We start from the raw sequence: 25,278 nt of genomic DNA on the forward strand, positions 1-25,278 counted from the left end.
AATAAATGGCCTGGAAAAAGACTTTTGCCTGATATATTTAGGGAGACATTGTGATGATAAATATAGTATGACAAACAATAAAAGACAATTAACATCTTTACTTGATAAGGAACAGGATACAGATCCTATTATTTGGAGTAAGATTTCTAAAGCAATTTAATAGGTTCCCAGAGAACAACAGACTAGTAGTACTCCCCCAAGCCTCTAGAATCTATTTCTTGACAGGAAATACTGCTGTGATTCTATATATTCATATTTTTTGCTACCACTTGCCAACTACATGAATTCCTGAACATTTAAAAAGGAAGAAGATCCTCCTCCAGCATGAAATTTTCAAAACATTTTCCAGGGGTCTAAGCAAACAGAATGGGAAGACTAGACTAAGCCTCCACTTACAATCATTTTAAATCAATTTCTATACTGGTGGTCATCTGAGAGGGTAACTCAGCACTCCCACCTCTCTGTGAGCACACATGCCTTTTATCCCCACCATGCTATGTGAGCTTTTAACAGCAGTGACAGCATCAGAAGTGATACAGGAAAAATTTGGAGGGTGGGAGGGCAGTGAGTCTCAAACCAGGTCCAAAGCAGACCACACCTAGCACTTGGCTGAGCACAGAGCAGACCTGACACACACGTGGCAATGAAGATCAGAGTAAACTGTGAAAAAAAGTCAGAACTATACCCTTGGACTCTCATATTACTACTGTGTGGTTTACACCCTTCCTTTATGCGAGCTCTAATGCTTATCAGGTCTTTCACTAAATTAATGAAACTAATTAATTCAGCAGTGAGTAGTTCTCAACTGGTGACTGAGCTGAACTGGCTCAGTGATGTGTCCAATGTGCAGGGCTGGCATAAAGAAAATGAGGGAAACACGACTGTGGGAGCAGGAAGAAGAGAGTAGGAACCCTTCTCTCAGCAGTAGCAACCTTCTAGACTGGCTTAGCTGCAATGTGAAACCACAGCCTATGGGTACAGCCTAATTATCAGTTTAACTGAAGTGCTTGCTGCCTGCCAAAAGAAATAGTCTGGCCTTCATTCTGTCCCCCACTCTCCCTTGTGGCTACTGAGATTGGTGTAGCCATGCAGCAGAACTTAGATTTTTAAGACTTGATGACTGACATTTGTAAGTGATAAACGACCTTTTTCAAATCCTGATTTCCATTCAGACTCTCCAGGGAAAGCTGACAAACTTAATTGGTATTAGAAAGCAAATTCCAAGCTCAGGTTTCCCACCAGTGTTTGTACACACTCAGGTTTTGAACAAATGGACCTGAAAGAGTTGTACTGCACTGCAGTTGCCAGTATAGAAGTGCTTAGACTGGTACAATACCTAGAGCTGTAGATAAAAATATATCAGAAAACATTCCTATCCCACAATAAGGTTAAGTTCACATTTACTTGAAAGCAAATACTCAGTTAGATTAGACATTGTAACAGGCCATTACAACCACTCCCCATGGATCATCAGCTAAATGTAAATCTCAAGGCCTCCAACAAATTTAACTCTGAAACATCACGAGTTAATGCAGCACTTGAACATCTTTATCTCCAGTTTCATCTAGAACTCCAACAGAAGCTGTGAAGACCAGACAGACAGCTCTAATATCTTCACAGCTAGAAGCGTCACTCAAGCGCAGAATCCAGAGTTTGCCTAATTGCTTTCCCATTAATTTCACATGGGAGAAGATATAAACAGACATTGCAAGCTGGCAATTAAGAAAACCTTACTTGAAACCAATCTTTAAAAGAAAATTTTAAAGATGCCATATATGACATAAAGATGCCATTCTGTCAGATGATTTTAATTAACAGAGCCAAATTTATTCTTTGTATTTCACCAAAATAAACCAAGTAACACCACAGATAAAATGTATCAGAGGGATTTTGGCACAGGTTACTGTTAATGTAAGATGAATGTTCCAATTCTTGTCTCTGAAGTCAAGGGGAGACTAATATGAACTTCAATAAGCCTTAGGAAAGACAATTTTCTTAAAGGACACTGGACATGAAAATTTATTGTAGATAGTTAAAATACTTATTGCTTGAGCAGTAACTTCTAGCACTCCTCTGTGTTTCTTCCTGTGTAGATTAAGGCAACGCCACTGAACACACAGCTGTAAGCACTGTATGATACTCTGTGGTTTTATCTACGTTACTGTTTGCAAGTTACTGCTTCATTCTTTTTTTAAAGCACCCAACCACGGTGCTGCCTCCTCATTTTGCATAGCACTGATGCAGCACAGATTAAAAGAAATAATTTCTTTTGGGAAGTATTTGAATGGTGACCAGCCATGCAAATACAAAGTTACCCTACCAGGGCATGAGTGTGGGGGATAAACAGTTACACACGGAATCACTGGGTAAAAACAGTGAAAGAGCTGTTTCTCCTTTTGTTGTGCATATTCCTCTCCTTTGTTGCCATTTAAACAGCATTGCAAATCTTGTTGCAATTATCTGAAAGCTAAAAACACGTATTGGTAGAAGATGCAATACACAGTCTATTCAGGTCACCAGCTTAAAGCCATGGGAACACCATTATAATCGACATTGCTGGTTTGGTTTGATCCCCAGGTAACCCTTCCCTCTCACCTCCAGGCTATTCCCTCTGGAATACACACAGTTAATGCTACCATTGCCTTCCAGTTATTGATTCCAATTCACTTTGCTATGTATAACTTCTGTTACTGAATTTATGCTCCAGAATTTCACCAAAAAACACTTTCAAAAACCACAAAATATAAAAAGATAGATATTAATAAAATTCCACCCAAATTTCTTCTCAGTGTGACTCACCACAGTAAGGGTTATTAAGTGTTTCTGGCTTATTAAGTAACTAAAAATCAGACTGCCTTTTTTTTTTGTTGTTTTCTCCAGGATTCTGGTTATTTTTCAGTCCCTAACACACAAGGCAGGGTCCTTAACTGCACACAGAACCAAATGAGCAGATCACAGCTCTGCTGTTTCCTGTCCTGCCCTCAACTGATACCACAGAACTGCTCTGATAGCCAAAAGATGGAACACTATTTTCTACTTCGATTTCCAAAAGGCATAAGTTAACTTCCAGCAACGATTTTTTTGCAATCTGTGAGGGACTTAGCTACTTAGCATACAAGGTATTAAAAAATTAGATGTCAGCCAACCTCATGATTAGGCAACTGAAGATCACTGCCTCAAAATTCTATAATCTGTTCTGAAGAAACACTCAGAACCTGAACATGTATAAGGCAGGGCTGGAAAGTAGATGAGTAGTTCTCTATACCAAGAGTAAATCACAATGAGATCTCCCTTCCAGAGTAACAGAACATGGAAGCTCTTAAATAAAGAAAAATATATTTTAAAGCAAATAAGCTAAGATTCAGCACAGCTAGGGAGCCATATTGCTCAGAAAAAGACATTTTTCACTGAGGAAGTTTATACAGTCATGGGAGTTTCTCTAGAAGAGATGGGATAGAGAGATGGGTGTGATTGCACAGAGCAGAGCAAGGCCTGCAGCAGCCAAAACAAGGGCAAGGTCCAGGGGACACCCACCAACAAGAGGTTGCAAAAGGCAAGGAGAGCAGTATTAAAGAAGTTGAGGTGGTGGCTGGGAGGGAAGGCTGAGGAAACCAGAGGACTTGCTGAAGAGCAGCAGTTGCCCAAGACACGGTCAAATGACTGGGTGTTTGACCAGGGAGGGAGGAAAAACCTCAGACCAAAGAGCGAGCAAGGCCACATTTCTGCTCTTTCACTGTGTGGAGCAGGAACTGCCAGAGGAGATGGAAACAGACATAAAAGGTGATTCAAAAGCTTTATTCTTCCCCTTCAGTATACTGAAGGAGCCAGGGCTGGGAAGAGTAGGATAGAGACAGGAAGGAGGGAAGCACCATCACAAGTCAGCTGAATGCCATGGGGAGTTGTGGCTGACAGAAGGAGACACGAATGGGAAAAAATATAAATACACACAACTCCTCATTATATCAGCTGTCATGCTGCAGTTCTGCATTCTTAGAGTACTTCAGGCACTGCTTATAGACCAACAGGACAACTCAGAAGTTTTCTTAAGCACCAGGTACTTTCCAGGTAAAAAAGCCCCCTCTTCCTTCTGAAAGGCACAGAAATATTAACCAAGGGTACACTGCTCACTTGTTCTTCCTATGCCAATTTACACAAAAATATCAAATGATTTAAATTTTTCCAGAGATAATTCATCATCATGCTTAACTGACTATACTGTGACTAAAATGACACAGTGCTTACCCTATTTATAGACTAACTTGTGGAGGGTAGTACCATTAACTCAGCCACTACTAAATCAGACACTAAAACCAACTATGCAAGTAAAGGCTGAACTACTGAGAAGTAGCAGACTTTTGGTATGAAAGCTGTTCCTCTGAAATACTCACATACAATGGCTTTCACAGCAGCCTGGTTACTAAATGTTGCTTATCAGTGTTACCAGCTCTTACTGAAAGACTTCAGTCAGAGTAAAACCATAATCTCAACCTCAGGCTTTTTCATTTGTTTTAAAACTACATATTTGGTATTTTTTAAGAAGAAAAGAGTGTAGTTAAAATACCTAAATTTAGGATAGAAAACTTCTCATCTGAGAAGCACTTTTTATTAAAATGCCTGGAGTGAAAGTCTGCCAGTCAACCATCACCCATAATGAAGCCTATGGGATTTGGTCCACTCCCACACTGACAGAAATTGTTTGTTTTAGCTTCTTGAAAGTTTTAAAACAAAATTCCTTCTTCAAGCACTTTCAAGGGAGCTGATACAAACTAGTTTCACAGTGGGAATCCAGTCCACCCACCAAGGGCTATGGGAAAGCAGTTACACATCCCGAGGCACCAGGCCAGGAAGGGAAGAAAACACATTACTAAGCCCATCTTCTCTGTGACAATGGGGAAGTGGCCAAGAAGAAATAAAAATGGACAAAGAATTTACATCTTCCAGTGTCCAAAATGCAAGACAGAGTCAGTCCACAGGTTAAAGCATATTCATTGTGCCTTCTCGCAGATCAACAGGTAATGATAAAGAATATGGTCAGGGTATTTTGCAGAATTAGGAGATTTACAATTTGACTTTGACAGGAAAACAGACACCCTGAATGTGAATATTCCCATTTCAGAGCAAACTGATCTGCTGAACTGATTAAAACTTCCTTAGAAACTCTAAGAGATGGAAACATGTACATCCAAGGTGTCTGTTTAGTTTTTGAAACCAAATTCCAGATTTGTCCACTTAAATGTCAGAAAAGCACACGGCCTAAAAAATAAGTGTGAATGTTTGTGTTTTAATTAGAATGTATTTTTTATTGTATTAGTAATAATATAATAAAAACATAGTAATAATATTAGTAATTATTGAATAATAATAAATCTAGGACCAAGCAAAATGAAAGTGAGGGAAGAAATTTTTTGCCTCTTGGAAAGTTCCAACAATTTTGAAGCTACTTTCCAAGAGATAAGAGTTTGACATTTGACAGTTGCATCAACAAAGCAGAATGGAACATCAGCACTCATGGCCAGTCCCCTATGAACCACACCTAGCTTGGAGATGAACAATAGCATCTTTAGATACTTCAATTTTGTTTAAAAGTGACATGCTTACAAGGAAAAAAATTAGAAATGTAAAAGCACCTGAGGTTTTGTTAGTTCATTTTCTGTGTGACATTCCTGACCTCTCCACCAGCATCATCTGGCCCCTGGGATGTGTGACAGCCCCAGCTCTTGTTGGGATCCTGGATTATTGACACAGGGACACAATGAGGATCACGGCACTGCTGCTGGCACCAAAATCAATATGGCAACATCCTCCAATCTTCCATCTACAGCTGAGCAGTTCTCTCCACTGAGATGGCACAGCCTCCCACCACTGACAGACAGACACTTTTTACTGGTCTTAGTTACTCCAATACTGGATCAATTCTTTCTGCCGGGAAATTCTTACTAAAATATCTGATAGACTGTGCCATTAACAGTTTATCCCTGAACAATATCAATGGATATGCTAATTATCAGTCTGACTGTACTAATGGTTTAAGTTTAGAACAGTAAGAAGAGTTTAATAATTGGCCTAGCATTCTAATTAACTTTAGCATTGAAGAAAAAGTGTTTTATATCACTGCAGTTCCTTCATCAAAGTGTTTTCCAGAAACGAGAAGGAGAATTACACTAAATCCTGAGCATTCTGATAGGGAAAAGCTATGCCAACACATTTTGTTTGGCAACCTTACATTCTGAGATGGCAAGCACCCAGATCCAAACTAAACCCAGGGAGCCTGAGAGGTATGAATTTTGAGTATCATATTCAAAGTAAAAATATTTTAAAAAATAAGACATTACAGGTGTGGTAATGCAATCTGGACAACACAACTAAATTAAAATCTTCCCCTAAAAAAGACCCTTGACCAGGATCAGCAGGTAGCACATACCTACTTGCAGCACAGGTTAAGATCATGAGCTCACAGTTCCCAGCACAGAGCACAAAGCTCCAGCAGCAGCCAAGGGCTGCCCTCGGCCTCCCTGCGATTCTTATCATACATCAACTCTGTTACCCCACACACTGGATTAGAGGGTTATTAACGTCTCCACTAATCCAAAGTACAAACCAGGGTAGGACACAACGCCCATTCTTTTCCTATTTCTCTGCACTATTCCTTCCCCTATTCTTGGGCCCATTTTCATTTCAGTGCAGACTTTGGAATAGAAGACAATTTCTACATTAATTCCTCTCATGTTGTTCCATATGTTATTCCTACCACAGCAGAAAAAGTAGTTCTTTTATACTTACTTTCCACAAAAACAAATCATAGCTGATGTGACTTGCATGAGTAAAGAATGCTTAAGTTATTTATAATCAAAGCAAGTAATTATAAAAAGCCATTATTTTTCCTCAGGGGAACATACTAATCCAGTTCTATTTTGTCACATGTAATCTTAAATCGGAGGTTATGCTACTCCTTTAAGCAATAAATCCAGCGCAGACAACTAAAAATATTAAATAATTAATTTCTTGAATTTTCTCCACATTAAAATAGAACAGTTTCAAGGCACACTTTTGGTAAGTTACTTACAAGCAAAACCAACACAGATAAGAACAGTATAGTAACCAAAGTGGGTAAAAAACCAAAACTAGTCCTATGGCTGCAAAAGGAGGATGGGGAGAGGAGCCATTTTAGAAGCTCCAATTCTTTAGTGTAGGACACAGCAACCACTTTCAGAATCCATCCAACTTTCCAGCCAGTCCCCTTCTCTACAGCATCCTCATCTCCCCACATCTAGGGACCAGGAAGAAGACAGCAATCCATACCTCCTGTAAGACAGACTTCACCAACCTATCAAACCACTAAATTTTCTTGCACTTTTTTGCCTTCCTTTTAAATAATAATAACACAAATACATCCATGGGTCTTCTAATACACTACAAATTTACAACTACTTTTCCTGGTCAAGAGACAGCCAACATTTGTACATTGCACAGTTCCCCAGCACACCTGCAGTGTGACAGTCTGCAAGAGCCAAGAGGAAAAATTGTTGGAAGTTGTTCTGCAGCCCTCAGAACAATAAACAATGGTTATTCACCACAAAGTACAGGAGAATAACCCCTACCTACACTGACCTTACAAGCATGACAGCAGGGAAACTTATCTTCCCCTCAGTGCTTTAGAAGGACAAACCAGCAATGACTGCCCCATAATGTAGGGAAAACCCCACAATCTAAGCACCTTCATCATTACCCTCAAAAGGCAGGCTGAAATCCCTGAGGAAAAGCACTTTCTCGTGTAACTACACAAAGGAGAAAAAGAAAAAAAGAAAAAACAAAAAAAAAAATAGCCCACGCAATTCCCTAGACATGCATAATTAAGAATACAACACTGCCCTTTCCTAACACAGTGCTTTCCCAAGGAAACTCAAATGCTCCCTAAAAGAAGAGAGCCCTGGCCTAGTCCAATGGCTGGGTAAGCACCAATCCTGCAGGACTATGCACATCTCTCCAGTTCTCCTATATCTACATTATAACTAGCCTCAACTTAAATTCCTGGTTTTCTCAACCCTTCCCATACATCCCACACAGTAAACACTGACCCTTCAACCTCACCTTCCAAACTAAGCATTACCTACAGCTTTTTTATATGCACACACTTCTGCAACCTTTCCAAAGTAAAAAACGTCCACAATTCCTCTCAAACCAGTAAGAAATAACCTTTCCACAGCAGGAACCTTCAGGGAAAGCTTAGCTTCCTTCTGCACAGGTACATACCACCTTGAGAGAAGATCTGTTATTTTCTTTGTCTTTTCCAGCAAAGGAAGGCACCGTTCACACTGCACATCCCAACCTGAACCTTCTGAGGTGCCTTTTCGCACACAGCCAAACATCCCCCTCCGTGCCCAAATCAATGACGGCGTCCCACCAGGAGGATCGGTGTCTACCTGCATCCACCGCCACCCTTTCCCTCCTCCCCTGCCAGGGCGGGCAGGCCTCGTCCCATCGAGGCTGGGCTCCCCTTCCCCAGCAGCAGCGCGTCCTCCCAGCGTTATCCCCGCTCCGTGCGCGCCGGGAGCCGCCCTTGCTCCACATTCACAGCCTAAAAAACCACTGCCGCTGCCTCCCGCCCCCTCCCAAGGCCTTCCAAGCCAAGCTCCCCCGGCCGCTCCCCGCTCCTTCCCGGCGGGTCCCCGCTCCGTGCGGGCCCCCCGGACCGTGCCCGGCCGATCGCGCCCAGGCCGCCGCCCTCGCCCCGCGGCCGGCGCGGCTCTCAGGCGAGCCCGGGGCTGCGCAGGCCGCGCCGCCGCCCCCGCGGTACCTTCGGTCTGGGCGCTGGGGCCCGGCTGGGCCATGGCTCGGCGGGCGGCGCCGCCGCGGCCTCCTCGGGCGGGGACCGCTACGCCACGGGCAGAGAGACGGGAGCGGCCGGGCCGGGCCGCCGCCTCCTCCGCCTCATCCTGACAGCGGCCGCCGGCGGCGGGAGGGGAGGACGGGCAGGAGGAGGAGAAGCAGCAGGAGGAGGAGCCCCGCGCAGGCGCCCACGGTGAGGCACGGGATCGGCTGCGGCCGCCGAGCGGGGAGGGACCGGGGACCGGGAGTGGGACCGGGGACCTGGACCGAGACCGGGGACAGGGACTGAGGGTAGACATAGGGAACGGGAACCGGAACCAGGGACAGGGACAAAGACCGGGAACCAGAGACAGGGCACAGGTAATGCAATAGGGACCGGAATGGGGAACAGAGACCAAATATTGGGACCAGGGACCAGGGATGGGTGCAGGGACAGAGACTGAGGAACAAGGAGAAGAATTTGGAACAAGGACTGGGGACAGGGTGAGGGTGGCCGTGGCTTCTCCCGGGTCCCTGCCCGGGCTGGCCCCTCAGCCCCGGGCAAGGGAGAAATCCCCCGGCCTACAGCCCGGAGGCATAATTAATGTTTGTTATTGAAGAAGTCGCTTTGAGCAACACCAACAAATTCTGCCCTTTGATCACAGAATCACCGAGGTTGGAAAACACCTGGTCATCGAGTCCAACCTGAGGCTGATCCCCACCATGTCACCCTGACCGTGGCACTGTGTGCCACATCCAGTCTTTCTCTAATGTGATGACTCACTCTAAAGTGGATGGGAGCACCCAAGACTCATAAATCCTCGTGGACAAAAGGACCCTCAAAAGTCAGAGGGTCCACAAACGATTGATTACAAATTACACACTTGGCATGGAAATTGGTGTATTAGTCCCTGCCCTGTTTGTAGTTGTCACGCTTGTTGTCACACCAATAATGCAGTTGTGGCCCTTGTGGGCAGTGGAAGGAGCCTGTCCTGCCAAGGGGTCCCTTTGCCAGCACCATGGTTGGGCTGTGTTGATGGAGGTTTAGTCCTTTCATGGGTTTTAGTCCTTCCACCCAACTGGGTGAACTGCTGACTTAGTGGCAGATGATCAAAGGATGAACTATCTATCACTTGAGGTACATTTACAAATTTCTTAGCTCCTTCCTAGGCTTTTTTTATAAGTAGCTGGATGTTACAAGCATTCAGTGCATGAATCTCCCTGTAAATCTAGTCCTGAGTGTAAGAACTGAGCTCTTGAAACTCCACCCTGCTGTGTGTTCATATGAGTACCTCAAAGCACCTATATTAGCAGATAATTTCATCTTGTTCATGTTGAGGCAAAACTCTGACACATTTTGGTCAGTCAAGGATCAAACTCAGTACAGCATCACTCCTGCTGCAAAAAACAAGTAAGATAATAATAAGCTTGATATCTGCTGTACCTACAAGTGCTTATTAAGGGATGAATTATCATTTCACTTTCATCACTTCCATAGATGAGATGATAGGATATTGACTGTTGAAATTGCAACATTTGCAATCTCTATCTGAACTCCTGAGCTTACATTCTGGATGGGTTTTATACGTAGTTTCAAAAATATAAGAACTCTTGAGGGGCTTGTACTTTTATTTTCCTTTCTTTGTTCTTCAATTTAGAGCTGTACTAGCTTTATAGGTGTGGTTCTTACTTAATCTTTCTTTTCTGGATAGTAATTGGACTTGACAGAGGTGAAGGTTTATGTAGTATCTAACAGAATGTCTTCTAACCTGGAACAATTGAGTAACTTCCTCTGTGCCTCCCAAAATGTCCCATTTAATTCTACTCACTTGTAGTTCTTATAGCCTTGATCTCAAAGGATTTCCCAGCATGACTCAGCTAAATCTTAAAAGAGGTAAAAGAGGTTTAGCAGCAGTTTTCAGTCAGAGGAAAAGGTCTTGCAGCACAGAAACAGCAGAGACCAGAAGTCCTGAATTCCAGTCCCTGTGGTGTGAAGGATGGACAAATGCAGTGTTAAGGAATCAGTGGCGCAGGTGAGCAGAGGCTATTTCTGGAATAAGCTTCTGCAGAAATAATGCTCCTAAAATCCCATGAATTTTTATCAAATTTATTTGGCCTAAAAGCCTAACATAGGCATTTTCAGCATCAGCAGCACAAGCAGCAGACACGTGTGAATGGAAGATGCATCTTCCTGGGGAGTGTGTGCTGCGTCAGGACAGGTGGAGGAGGAGCTGTCACCTTGCACTCTGCCTGAAATGTAATCCTGAAGGCTCATTATAAAAAAGAAGTTTGCAGGTTTTGTTTGAACAAAAAAACATCCAGGAGCAAGCAGTGAGTGTGAACACTGGAGACCTGGAGGAAACTGAGGGGGACTGGGGTTGTTTGGTTGCGAAGAGCACAGTGAAGTAATTCACATAACATATCTAGGAAAGAAGAAGTATTTTCATTTTCTTTGAGGAAAATGAATAAGTGGAGAAAGAGCTTATAAAATCTGTTTCCCTAATAGGACTTACAGTTGATTGACTTTTGTGCTTATGGGTGCTCAAGTCCAAATGAAATTTTCTCTACTTATTTTTTTTGGTCATGTAGAAAGATTTTTCTCTTTCTATGTCTTTGCTTTTTTTATTTTTTTTTCCCCTTTACTTGGGGCACTTTAACCTCAACTGAGGCATCTATTTTCACGAGGCTTTGAAGAATGTAGTTATCACTGTCCTTATCTGTGACACTAGTCCCAGATCCTGAGGCTGGTTGAGTTACCCTGGCTATGTCCCAGCTCCATGTCAGGACAAGATCCAGTTACATACATTGTACTTGCCACAAAGTGCACAGCTTTGGGGAAGTCCCTGCATCTCCAGCAAGTCCCTTGTTGTGGATGATTAAAGGGGCAGGGCTGTGATCAGACTGAGGAAGAGTATGATCCCAAAAGCTTTGTATTCACAGGAGGCTTGGCTAATAAATACAGAACTAATTCCTTCTGTTTTGAGTGATACAAGGTACTATTTTTTTAAATGACAGCTAAGCCAATTCTACAAAACCCAGAGTCTTTAAAAAGATAAACTAAATTTCTGGGCTTGCAAGGCCAAGTCTGCATCTGGTGTGAATCCAGTGGAAACAGGCTGATGTGTGGGAACTGAGAAGCTTGTAGCACAGAATCAAAATGGAGATTCAAAAGGCTCTCTGAAGTGCTGTTCCCCATGTCTGCTGCTTTGCTAGCCACAAAGAAGTTGGATTCCATTGTGCCCTGTATGGTGAGGGTTTGCAGTGAATTACAGGCCCTGCTCCCACTGTAGTTCATCTTTTAAACCACCCACTGCTTAATTCAATTAATCCAAGAAAGCTCAGTAATGAGGTGGATTTGGGAAGTGGCTTTGTGGGTTCTAAACTCCAGGGCACCTACAGGGGAAGAGAATTGCAGAACTGGGGCCCTCTGCCTTGGCAGGTAGGAGATTTCATCTCCCCCCACCTACTCTACCTGGAGGTGTTACACAGTGGAGAGTTGGGTAACAGTCTCCATTGGCCAAAGCATGCAATAACATCATCTTTGGAGGAATTCAACAAGAATGTTTCAGATGATAAGAGTAAACATGTTACCAGAAAAAAAAAAAAAAAAAAGTGTATTTTAAACTCCAGGTGAAGCCCAGGGAAGCAGAAGTCACACACATCTTTAAGGAGGGCAGGACAGTGAGCCTTGGCTTCATTCCAAAGGCAAGTAGCAGCCTTGTCCAGCTCACAAAAGAGGAAAAGCAGTATTTATTACTTGCACTTTATATATTTCTAGGTTTGCCAGATTTTCTTTACTGTTTTTCTCACTATTTTTAAAAAAATGTTTAAAATTAAGTGTTCAGTTTCCTAATTTTTAAATGTTTATTTTCCTTCTATTGAGATCTATGGGTCATTAGCATTAAGTTATTGGTTCTGCAGCTAGGAGTGTTTCTGGGCTTTAGTCCTTTCTTTTTAAAGCAAAGCTTTTGGAGAAAATTTACATTCATCTAAGTATTACCATAAAGAGTCTGGTTAAAAATCCCAAATCAGTCATGCTCTTTGCTTCAAAAGTTCTTATGGAATGCAAGGAATTTAGTCTGGGACAATTACATTATTTGCAATGGTAACTTCTTAGCGAACCCTGGAATAGTTTATGTGGTTAAAAACCTTTTCAAGAGCAATTGAAAAATTATGTTATCCCATCTATTGTTTAAAGGATTCCATGTGGTGCAGTTCTTTGAATATATGGGAAGAAAATGGAGCCAAAAATGAAAATTTGGCAGGCAAAAAATCGAAGTGCTTGCATTGGCTCTAAAACCAGATATGTACACATTAATGATCTCATTTGAAAGATGTCTATATTAAGAACTGAAAGCTCTTGGTGTTCCCAAGGGACAAGCTCATTGAATGTTGTGATATACCATGAAACTAAACAATTTTTCTTACTGCAAAATAACCAAGAAATCAAAAAAATCAATCTGTGTGAGTAACAAAGGAACACAGTCTTTTGGGTAACCTTGCTCAGCAGTACATCAGAATTGCCATTGCAGGGAAGCACAGCTCTGCTTTTTGCTTATACACTCCTTCCTGGGAAGATCTAAAAATATGCCATATGTCATTCAGACTCACTGAACCTGCATTACAAAGTTACCTGTACACACTGCAACTACTGCATCTCTACTTGAATCACTGCTGAAGGCAGACTTGGACAAATGCTCCCTCCTGGCAGCTCTGCTATTGCAGCAGGATGTCAAAACAGAGGAGAGAGGCACCAGCAAGGCCCATGTCAGTCACCACACATTTATCAGACTTTGCTGAGCAAACCCAAGGTGGTCCTGCCCATGGGGACAACAAGGCCAGTGGGACCCCAGAGAGAACTCTGTTGTTTTTCACTCTGCTCATGAGATTATACTTTTCTTTTAAAAACCTAAAATAACAACAGGGTTTCTATTTCTTGAGGCTGTTTTTACATGTATTGCCTGTAGTAGCATTTCTCTAAGCAGGAGCCCATGTGAGCAGTAGCATCTCCTGCACTCAACTTCTGAATCTTGAGCTGGCTGGTTCATTAACCTCGATGAGTCATGTCAGATCTGCAGGACTGGCCCATTTATCCTATTTTCTGCCTCTGAGGCACAAGCAGCTCAGTTATCCCATAAATTCTAATGGTTTGCAATGCCCACTCCCCAAGAGAAGGAGGGAGTGTTGCAAGTACTGTAAAATTCATTGTCCCACATGTGTCGTATTAAATAGTGTAGCCAAAAGATTTCCATGTTAAGGCTTCAACAGCAGTGCTCATTTTGGAGTATTTTATTCATCCAAGCACTCCCAACCCTCAGTTTGTCCCTTTCAGAACTGTCTTTGGAGACATTAAAAGGAGGATACCTAAGAAGACAGAGCAGTCTTTGTGTAAACAGAGGACCAGGCAGCTGAAGGGCTGCCATAGGCTCCCAGGGGATCACCAAATCTGTGCAAGTCCTTCAGATGAACAAGCCCACCTTCTGAACTGTTTAATCCAGGTAGGATTGCTGGAAAGTGTAATTCAAGGCCTTCCTCCAGGTAAGATTCTTCAGTGATTCCTGAGCCTTTTCTGGGGCTGTGCTGATGTCTGTATAGCCAGAGATGGTCCAATCCAAATACTTACCAATACAAGTTTAAATCCCACATCTTAGGTCAGTGGGTACATCCAGCTAGTCCAGATGTTTCTCATCAATGCCACCCCATCCTTATGAAGCCTTTTATTCCCTTTATCCCTGATTTCTCCAAAATTCTACAGTCATCTCTCTATTTGCTTCTTTATTTTGCTAAAGTGACTTTTCCAGACCTGTGTTCCTTAGATGCAGACACACAAAATGTTTTGTACTTCTGTGGCACTTTCCATCGAGGAAAGAGACTTTTAGAAGAGCTGGAAGAGAAGGAATTATCTCAAATTTACAAGGCTGAGCAAACTCAAACAGCCCGATTTGCCTGGGGATGCACAAAAATCAGGAAAAGAAAGGAAAAAAAAAACCCTGAACATTTATCTCCTATCTCCCTATAGCTTTTTTCCCCCCATAAAGTGTATTTCCTTTGCTTATTCATGACACCTTTAAAAATACTAAAAATCTTCTGTCCTTCTTATGAAAAATAACCAAACATCTGGTGTAAAATCCATATTTCTTAGTAGGCAAAAAGATCAAACAAACTCATATTCTATAGAATCTGTCTGATTCTCTCAAAAAGGTTTGCTGCTGACATAGCTTCCCTGCTTCACTCAGGCAGCATTAAGAAGCTCCTTTCTCCTCTGAGACCACAGGAGGTTTCATATCATGTTGTTAACCTCCCTCAGATCATCCCCTCCATGCACAATCCCAGTCACATTTACATGCAGACATAATGTCACTCAGCCCACTTTATGCCACTTACATCTCCCTTGTTGCTATGGGGAACACTGATAAGGAACCAATTAGCAAATAAAATATTTGATGCCGAATGTGAAAGCCACTGCTCAGTGGATTTGTGTGTCATAGGCAGTGACATTTCATTTGGCATTTGTCCTTACCTAGCTGGGCTTCTTCCACTGCAGCCTCAGCTACATTCTGGGTAGTAAAAACACACCCTTCTTGGGATTTAGGGGTTAGACATGCAACTGTATCTGACCCCGGGGAATTTTTACAGCTATCGGGAGAAGTGGGAGTGCTTTGAGGAGTGCTTTTGCAGCATAAGAGTGCCAAGAGCACCATCCAGTGCCTGAGCTGAGTAAACACACAAGAACTCGGTGGCGTTGGGACAGAGGCAGCTCTACACATCCCATGGTCCAGCTGCTCCTGGTGGGATGCACGAGGAGTTCACAGAAAAAGGCTACAGTCAGTTATAGAAGGAACTTATAAGGGAAAGCTAGCAGAATTTTCAGCCTTTCTGGAGAACGGGAGACAACCTAGAAGGTCACATCTTTTAAAGAGCTGTCTTCTGAGTTGGAGTTACTGACTGTGGGAGCAAGAGATGGGGCCAGTTAAGAAAAGTAGGTGAATTAAATCCATGATGGAATGGAGCTTCTGCAGAGAGAGAAAACTGGACCAGGTACTTACCCTGTTATCCTTCTCTTTGCAGAGTTGAATCAGCAGAAAGAGACTAGGAGGGTGCACTGGTAGCTGAGAAAATAAGGGAGAAGTGACCTCAGGTGCCACTGCACAGTCTCAACAGCCTGTATTGTTTAATAAATGTAGGTAGTCCTGGATTTAAAGAATTAAAAATAACTGGGATTAATGTTTTGCACAGTTGTGTGCAATAAGTAGTAAATTTTAGTACATATGGCTACAGGCTGTTACTGGGCTAGAGAAAAGGAATTAACAGGAGAACAAGGAGTCCATGGGGCTAAAAATGGGCACAGGCAAAAATACATGTTATCTGTAAAGAAGTGATACCCAAATAGATGTCCAGGAAAAAGGATGCAACTTTTCCATGGAATAGTAGCTGTGCAACAATCTGTGGAAACTCTAGGTAAGCAAGGACATACGAATTTGGTATATTATGAACTGGATATTTATTAATCAGAGATGAAGAGTGCTCCAGTTTAGCACAATGTTTGTGGTAACATATCACTAACATATCCTCCCTAAAACAAAACTTTAGGAATAATTTAGAAATGCTGTAATCCAAGACAGCTCCTCTGTTGTGTTCAGTGTTCCCAGGAACAGCTTAGCATGTGTTTGCTCTTACTCCTTTTATATTGAACTTGAAGAGCAAAACTCACTTCTTTGATTAATATTAAGCAGTGTTTGTTTGTGCCCTGTGGCAGAAGTGCCCAGATGGAGAGTGTTGGGTACTGAAAACATGAGAAGCATTTAATATTCTGTGGAGGTCTGTTAAAGTAGTCTGAGTAGAACATCTGGTATCAAATATTTGGATAAATCAGTTTTTGGAAGTATTTGGACCTACTCTGGATCTGTGCTTTGTTCCAACTTTGCATTCCCTCTCTTCCTTCCTTGTTGCTAGAGCCAGCAGATGATGGTTTATTGCCTGGTGCAACCCATTAAAGTCCCTTTGTTGGGGCTTGGCAATTAGCTCAGCAGAAAGAGTGTAAAAATCACTTTGACATCTGTGGGGTTGAAATGGCAACACTGGCTTAAGATGTCCCTGAAAAGTTTTTTATCTGTCCACAAGGTGATGGAGAAAGAAGAAAGAAAGGTTATGCAGAGGCTTTGAGAAGATATTGTCTGATGTGTCTGCAGAGAGGGACCTAGAGATGAATCCTTTCACTTTAGGAAGTGTTTCAGCTAAGGAAGGCTGAGTACATAGAGCTACTGTTACCCTGGCTGAGACTTTGGACATTTGGCTTCATTCTTGAACAGATTTTCCTATGATTGGTGTTTTCCCCTGTAAATTTTACCGAATTTACCTGCTCAGAGGCTCTGACTCCTGGAGCTCTGAGCAAAGCTATGAAAAAGCACCTAATGGGAATTCCTAAATTGCACTCAAGAGTATTGTAAAGCAACTGTTTCATGTACAGTAACCAAGAAAAAGGTCTCATAATGTAACATTTTCTGCTAATAAGAAAATAAGGTATTTTAAGTTATATTCCTTTAAGATGTCTTGCTATGTCTTACTATGTTTAAAGGGCTGGAGTTCTTCTCTTTTGTTTTGTTTTCAGGCTTGATTCATCAAGAGAACTTCAGAGAAGTTACTATTGCCTCACACCAATGGTAAGGGGAAAGCAAGAGAGTCAAGTTATTCATGTTTAATGTTGTTTTGTGCCAGATGTTTTGCTGGTAGAAATCCATAGCTCCACAGGCATCAATTTCTTCAGGATCTGGAATGTCTGACACAATTTCTTTCTCCTTTCTGGATGGTCTGTAAAGGAAGCTGCTTGATTTTGCAATATTGAATATTCACGCTGAGAAGTTATAAGCAAAACCAAAATAATGAGAGACAGGGTCTCTAATAAGCTTCCTGTCACATGAGGCTCTGGTTCTGGTGAAGCAGATGTGGTTGCTGACTTGTTTCCAAAATGTTTGTTGAGTGGTGATTAGATTCTGTCATGCTGATGTTATATCTCTGTGATCTCATTCAATACAAGTAGTTCTGCAAACAGTAAAATATATTTTTCCTATGGATTTATATCTTGGATTGTGTTTAGGCATGGATTCTCTGATGTTTAATGGGAATTGAGTTGATTTTAGCCTGCTTCTTCAATGAGAAATGAATACTCTGTCTTAACTTGGCTGTCTATTTTCACAGAACTTTGAGAAATCAAATATTGTAAGTTCTGAAAATCTGAGTGGGAATAATGAACCAGTTCCAACATTATTTGGGGCCAATTCATATAAACAAACATAAACGTGAGTCTCATTTTCTTACAAAACAAAGGGTAAGAATCAATCTTTATTACTTTGTATTTCTGCATTACCTGCTTGATTCTCTTCTGGTTTATTTGTGATCAGCCATAGAAGATATGTTTTATTTATAAAGCTGTATGAAATATGGAACTTTTTGTCACATTGAGTGTATATTAAGACATCATTAATTTATGCTTGTTATGGGCCACACAAGAGGTCACATTCTCTTCTTGTACTTGCCTGGAGCATGGGAAAGAGGTGACATACATTTTAACTTACATGTTTGCACAGGTAAGTGCTGAGAAAACTAATTATAAAGGAAAAAAATATCTATTCTATTGCCAGTTCTGGTGAAGGAAATGTAGAATTAAAATTATCTTTTGGATTGCTGAGTCCAGTCTTCTGCTTCTGTAGTGAGCCAAGTTTCCAATCTTTTTCATAAACAGCTTGGTGCTATTCAAAAATATGCTCTTTCCTTCTTGTTGTCTCTCCTGTTCTCCCAATTTCACACTTTGTTTGGTGTTTGTTCTAGAATTCTCTTCTTTTGATGGAAAAAAAACTTTTAATTTCCATGGTCACTTTAGGCATGTTTTTCTTGTTCTGTGAAATGCCTAAAAAATTCTTTACTGCAGGTAGCCATGTCTGTATAGAGAATAAGGGAGGAAAACCCTTATAAGAGGATAGAAAATCTACACTTGGGTAAATCCTTAAGGCTCAAGTCTGTTGGAAACTAGGCTTTAATAGCACTTAGCATGAAGTGTTTGTGTATCTGATACTACCAGGTTTTTCTGGGACTGGCAAATGAATTATTTAGTAATGGAAACTGCATGTGCATGTGTTTGGCTTCTGTAGGTTCATGTGATAGAAAACTGTAAGAGTGTCTGCAGGGATCACAACTGCCCAACTTTGTGTCATAGACCCTGTGTCTTAACAGGGCTCAGAAATTCACATTTAGCTGGGTAGAAGATAGAGAACAGAGTGGCAAGTCTCAGCTTTTATTGCCAATGCTTTGTAAAATAACATTTATGGTCTGTAGATTTGGTTCTGTGCAGGTCTGTGTGACTTAAAATTTATTACACCACTTCATATTTGTGCATCTCTCTCCAGTTCCTGGATATAAAAGAAATTAAAGGTCCAAAAGGTTACCTTTATGTTAATAGATCCAGATATACCCAATATTTAACTTCCCTGGGTGAAGGAATTACATCAAGGGCTGGCTTGTCCTGTTAGCATGTGACAGTGTCAGCCCTGTGTGCTGCAAAGCTTCATGGAGCCTCAGAGAATAAAAAAGAAAAAAAGCCAAGTGTACACTCAATGGAAAACAGATGGAGTTTTCATTAGATATTACTTTTAATGATCTGCTTTAAAAGTAAAGATACACCATTCTGAGCAGAAGGGCCTCATAATAGCTGTGTTTGAGTCCCAGGCTCATTAACGTAGCTACAGATAAGCAAGACTGCAAGATCTTTGTATCATTAGAGGTTCCAGTCAAGCTTGCCTACCATTATTAGAATTCCAAACACAGCAGAACTATTTTGGAGCCTTAACAATAATTTATCCTGAAGACGTATCTTTATTTAATGATTCAGAGTTGTTATTATGGGCCTGGCAGTCAGTTGCTCAGTTTCTGGAGTATTACCATTTAACCTAGGTCAGGATAAAAATCCTGGAATATTCATTGCAGGGCAGACCTGAAGGCCTGTTCTTTACAGTCCACTCGGGTGTGACTCTCCCAAATGGTGTCACTGGCTGTGAGAGGTGACCCCAGCAGTCTAGAAAACCTGAAGATCCCTCCTAAAAAGAAAGACCCTGCAATCTGTGCCTGTGGGTACTAAATCAACTTTTGACATGTAAAGAACAATGCAGTCCCAGAGTTTTAGGAGTAGATGCTTGCTGCCAAACCACAAGAAATGCTTTTGTCTGGAACTCATGGAGCAGTAACATAGCAGTGGAGGGTGTACCCTTGTCTGTTATTCCCTCTGAGCAATTTCTCAGAGACTTGTTACCAGGATTCAGATAGATTTCATGGAACTAGGAGAGAAATAGACTTTAATTTCCTTACAAAAGGAGGGAGAGACAATAGAACTCAGCAAAACATGTGGCATTTTTTTGTTTCTGTCTGAGAATTATGCAAGCAAAACCCAGTACCCATCTTCAGACAGTATTCTCTAAAGTGAGACTCACGTGAGAAAATTTTTGTTATCTTTCTTCTGGTATGAGTTGATAAAACAGCTTTATTTCCTCTTCATATGTGTAAATACAACCTATGTCTTCAGCTAGTCTCCAGCTGGGGAATACAAAACAGAACCCAAGTTTCTCAAAGTTTAAGAAGTTTGGAGCGGATGTTCTGGTTCACTGCCACCTCTGCAGAAAAATACCTGCATGAATAAAAAAAATAAGCCTCTTGTTTTCATAAAAGACAGACTAGAAGGATAAAGTCCAGTGACAACCTATCACAAACTGCTAATTAAACATTCTTATGGAACCAAGTTTTTCCCACTGTGTTAGAAACCTTCAACTTCCAGACTAGAGTTATTGGTTGACTAGTTTGTTCACATTTAGTATTGTCCCAAAGTTGCCTTTTAGTTTAGATTATTATACACAAACAGAATATATTAGATATCCTCTGCTTTTTGTGTCTTTCAGAAAAAAAAAAACAAACAAAACTTTTGTTCAAGGTCAAATTATTTCCACATACAATTTAAGGGCAAGGGGAGAATAAGCAAAAGGAGCAGATGGTGAGTGAGTGCTTTATAGTTAGGTTTGTTTTCTTTAGTTACAATGGTCCAACCCTTTTTCAACATTTCTGCTCTTCTGATTGCTCCAGTTACTTTATGTCCAAGTAACTGTCGATTTTCTTTGTGATTTATTTTCAGACATCAAGGATATCCCCTTGCTATGCTGCTAGAGTGAAAAAAACAACACTGCTTATACAATTGTTTCTTTCTTCTTCACCCATTCAGTGGCCTTTTCCTGATTCAGTGTTATCTTTCTGAGCATGAGTGGCCAAACCTGAAGGCCACTTGAACAAGCCAGTTCCATCATATTGGTGATTCCAGCACGATGTGAGAGGTTCCTGCTGTAGTTTTTGAAGAATTTTCACAGGATGAATTCTCAGCAAATTCTAAGCAGGTGCCTTTCCAAGTGTCTAGTTATGCAAAGCTCAGTCACCCAAGGGGAAACTTCTCCTAAGTAAATAAGCTGTATTGATCAATGCAAAAATGCACACTTGAATTGACAAAAGGTTTGCTTTGTACACAGGAATTAACCCCTGCACTGCTTGGAGTAGCAGCACAGTGTGTCTGGTACTCGTTGGTGCCATGGTGTGTGTGCAGAGCACTGACTGAAGCTGTGAGCATTACTGCTGCAGTGTTTCCAGCATCCTGGGGAAGGCAATTTCTCAACAAGGTAAGCTGGTATTTTGGCAGATCTTTGCTGCACCAAGTATTCCACCAGTGGGGAATTCTAGAGAAATGATAAGAGGAAATACAAGTGACCTCCAGAGCAAGGCACTCCTGTTGAAAAGTTGAGTTGTTTAAGATGTGATTTTTAGAGGTCCTGGATACCTTCTAGAAGTTGCTTCCTAAAGCATCTGCATGTCAGCACTCTACATATTTTAAACTGAGCATGCAAAACCCCAGCATGGATGGGCACTCTTCATTGTGGGGGCCTACGTGACTCCCTTTAGTCACTTGGCAACACAATAATAGAAATAGGAACGTGGGATTTCTTATGTCTATTGTGTCCATTAGAACAATACTGCTGAGAGCAACTGAGACCAAAGGCCTGGCCTTCAAAATATATGACTTGAAAAGAAAGCTGCATTTTTTTGGTAAGGTCCAAATGTATTTCATTCAGCTTTGCTGCTACTCCCAAAGTTTAGTTGTAAACAAGTCACACATCTGGGTAGCACTGCCTGTAACTGTCTTCATCCTCACCAGGAATTACTGGCTTCACAATGTTCTTTGTGTGCAGAAAACACATGAAGTACTTCCTGGTTTATAACAACTTTCTCTACAGGATGTTTACTAAAACACAGTGTCAACATGTTATCATTTCTTTGGCTACGTCTCTTGCTGTAGGCTGAAATGTATTACAACTTTATCACTATTTTCCTTAGTAAAAATAAAACAAGTTGCTAAGAGTTCCACGAACCCATAATTAACTTCCCCTTTGAGAACAAAGAGGATGCATTTTTAAAATGTTTTTATTGCCTTAGTAATGCATGTTACAAAGAAAATGTCTTCTGCAGCAAAACACACGAAGAACAGGAATGAGTGCAAACCAAACAAATCAGAAAGTAAATTATCTATGAAACCACTTATTTCAATGCAATGGGGAACAGTAAAGTTTCGAAACAGCTTTTCCTCCTCTGGAGAATGCACAACTTATTGGAGCTCCTGACATAAGTCAAAATATTGCACTAAACCAAGATTTCAATTCCTTCCTCCCAGAGAGACCTAACCATTGTCCTCACAACATGTTTATTTTGTTGGAATAGAAGACAAACTTAGTCCGGAGAAAGACTGCAACCTGCTGTGTCCTGCCAAGGCAATGGCTGTGCAATGTGCTCTCTTCAAGGGAAAGACAAGGACAACTTGGAACATAAAGAAGTGGATTTTACACCTCTTCTCTCAGGTCTCTATTCCAATCAGTTTGTACTGACTTCCAAAGACAAGACTTTTCCAGCTATCATGAGTACCTTGCCCAGATGCTTCAGCAGAATTCTAGTGTTAAGTTCTGTCAGGCTTTCTTCTCCAAGCACCCCTGCACAAAGTAATTCTGAAGACATGACCCATACCTTTGTATTTTGGACCCCACTAATATAATAACACCTTCTTGTGCCTCTGATGCCAAAGTGCAGCTAAAAAGTTACTCCAACTCCTGGATGTGCAGCCATCTCCTTGGAACCACAGTTCACTTGATGTCAGCACTTGTTCACAGACAGAAGTATTTGTAGCCAGGCAAATTCTCCATGGGAGGGTCTGTTCATAGGCTAGTGTAGCTTACAAAGGGAAAATACTTTTTTTTTCTTCCTTGTTCAGTATTTTTTTTTAATATTATGAGATAATTGACATTTCTTCCCTCTCTCTGCTCTCATTTATTATGGTGATAATGCTTTTGAAGTACTTGATGAATTCCATCCGAACATCTTCAGGATCTTCCTCTAAGTTGGAATGTATCAATTTTAGCTTGTTCAGTGGATAAGCTTTGAAAATAAATAAGAATAATTAGGTATATTCCTCTTATAAAAGAAATAGTCACATTCAAGGTCATGAGACAGCTCATGGTGAAGTCAGGTGGAATTCAGTGGTACAGAACATTTGACACCCCAGATAACACAGAGTAGGGTAAGGAGAAATTCAGCAGTTTGTCAGTGTTGCAAACAAATACAGCTCATTGCCAGATTAAATTCTTCAAAGTTTATTATTACTGAAGTGTAAAGTCTGGTTTTTCAGTTAAGCAGAATTAAACAAATTGAGGACTGAACTGCAATTTTACTGTTGAAGTGATATGATACTCTTTGATTACTTCAAAATTATGGAATGACATTGTTGTATTAAATATGTATGAATATATTAATGCTTACAACAAACATGTGCTTGTTTGAACACTGGAACAGGTTGCCCAGAAGGCAGTGTGTGTTTTCACAGCCATAAACAGTACAAAGAAATTTGCAGTATCTAAGTACCTATTTTGCTAATTTTAAGATGCAGCTCATCAGCCATTTATTTCAAAGGGCTCCTGTTCTCTTGACTGGCAAAATACAAATTTAAATGCCCTCAAAAGTGTCTGTTACCAAAAAAAAAAATAAATTTCCAATGTAAGAACCAAACTAGTACCAATGAGGAAATATGGCAGGAGTTCTAATTTCTACCCCAGCTGCATACACACTTGGAGAACCCACTCTAACCTTCCTTTCCCATTTTTGTGAAGTGGGAATATTACTCACCTTCTAGATGACCTTTGAAATCCATGATTTCTGTTTTTGCAAAGCACTTTAGTGTTCTTTACTCAACAGATTTAAATGAAAAATGCAAGCCATAAGACATTAACAATTTTAAAGACAAAAAGATCAATGAAAAACTCTGAGTTACAAATGGAATTTTCCATCTCCTTACCCAAGGACAAGTTTTCCATGTCCCCTGCACTGCCTGGTTTGTGATGTGCCACCAGGAGACACTGACTGTCAAGCAGTGGCTGCTGTTGCACGAAGCATGAGTACCACATCTCGATTTCTTTCAGGTGGCTGGGCAGATCAGGGTTAAAGATTATTATTACACCGTGAGAATCCTTCATCAGTGCTGGCCAGCATGTTTCAAACCTTAAAAAACAGAGAAAATTGAAGGACTGACAGCTGTAGAGCAGAAACATGCACTCAAACTTCCTCAAGTTTTTTCCCCGTCTCAAGAACACAGAAGTTCAGCTGTGATCATGGCAGAGAGTACCCAGTGTTGGATGCTTTACAGCAGAAACCATAAAAATATATTGGAGTAAAGAGTCAGGAATACTCCTCATGTCAAACAGACCATTGGCTTGAGCCTTAATATGAATATCATGTAAACAGAACTATCAGGAGTTCAGTAACCTGGAGGAAGCAACAATGCTGGCTTACTTTTGATCACCACTGCAATCCCACAGCTCGAATCGACACCCGGCTCCCTTGTTGTTCCCATTGAGGTTTGGTTTCTCATACTCCAGGATCCTGCGGAAATGATGGATACACAATGGGATATGATCCCACACAGCGGCACAGCACAGCCGGGGCTCTCGCTCACCTGACCCCCTGTGTCGGGCTGTAGCTGCAGATCCCTTCCGTGCTTTCCGACACGAAGTTTGCCAACACCGACTTTCCAGACTGGCAGAACGCGGGGGTGAAAGACACACGCAGGAATTTAATGTGCCTAAACCACAACGTCGGTTCTCCCCCGCGCCATCCCTCCCGCTCAGCCCCGGTGCGTGCAGGCCTAGGCCTGGTCCCACTTCCTTCCCTCCCTCCCTCCCGCCGCAGTGACCCCGCGGGCTCGGCGGTGCCGCCCGGGTGTGCGGGGGGTCCCGGCCGGCTCTCACCTCACGGGGCCCCACCAGCAGCACCTTCGCCCTCAGCATGGCGGGCACGGCGCCCCCCCGCGGCCGCTGCCCGGCAACGCGCGCAGCGGCGGGAGCGCGCGCCCATTGG

The 25,278-nt window shown here is 41.7% G+C and overlaps 2 protein-coding genes and 1 long non-coding RNA gene across 3 annotated transcripts in view; 1 reads left to right on the forward strand and 2 right to left on the reverse strand.

Moving 5' to 3' along the window:
• The window catches only part of RABEP1 (rabaptin, RAB GTPase binding effector protein 1), a 45,853-nt gene extending 36,901 nt beyond the window's left edge, over positions 1 to 8,952 (reverse strand). Inside the window, exon 1 of the mRNA XM_015646401.3 lies at positions 8,795 to 8,952. Coding sequence (XP_015501887.1) covers positions 8,795 to 8,828 — 34 coding nt within the window. The 5' untranslated portion in view covers positions 8,829 to 8,952. The remainder of the gene's footprint in view (positions 1 to 8,794) is intronic.
• Positions 8,953 to 14,132: 5,180 nt separating this feature from the next.
• On the forward strand, positions 14,133 to 18,131 carry LOC117245292. The gene is made up of 2 exons (XR_004499865.1): positions 14,133 to 17,465; positions 18,001 to 18,131. It is a non-coding gene; the product is annotated as an uncharacterized LOC117245292 (long non-coding RNA).
• Positions 18,132 to 22,259: 4,128 nt separating this feature from the next.
• Positions 22,260 to 25,262, reverse strand: IFT22 (intraflagellar transport 22). The gene is made up of 5 exons (XM_015646436.3): positions 25,170 to 25,262; positions 24,878 to 24,957; positions 24,715 to 24,804; positions 24,221 to 24,423; positions 22,260 to 23,307 (listed from the first exon to the last, which is right to left on the reverse strand). Exons 1-5 carry the CDS (start codon positions 25,206 to 25,208, stop codon positions 23,159 to 23,161), a joined length of 561 nt encoding a protein of 186 aa, XP_015501922.1. The 5' UTR covers positions 25,209 to 25,262; the 3' UTR covers positions 22,260 to 23,158.
• Positions 25,263 to 25,278: the final 16 nt, after the last annotated feature.

This window comes from Parus major, chromosome 19, assembly GCF_001522545.3.
Source record: "Parus major isolate Abel chromosome 19, Parus_major1.1, whole genome shotgun sequence".
NCBI lineage: Eukaryota > Metazoa > Chordata > Aves > Passeriformes > Paridae > Parus > Parus major.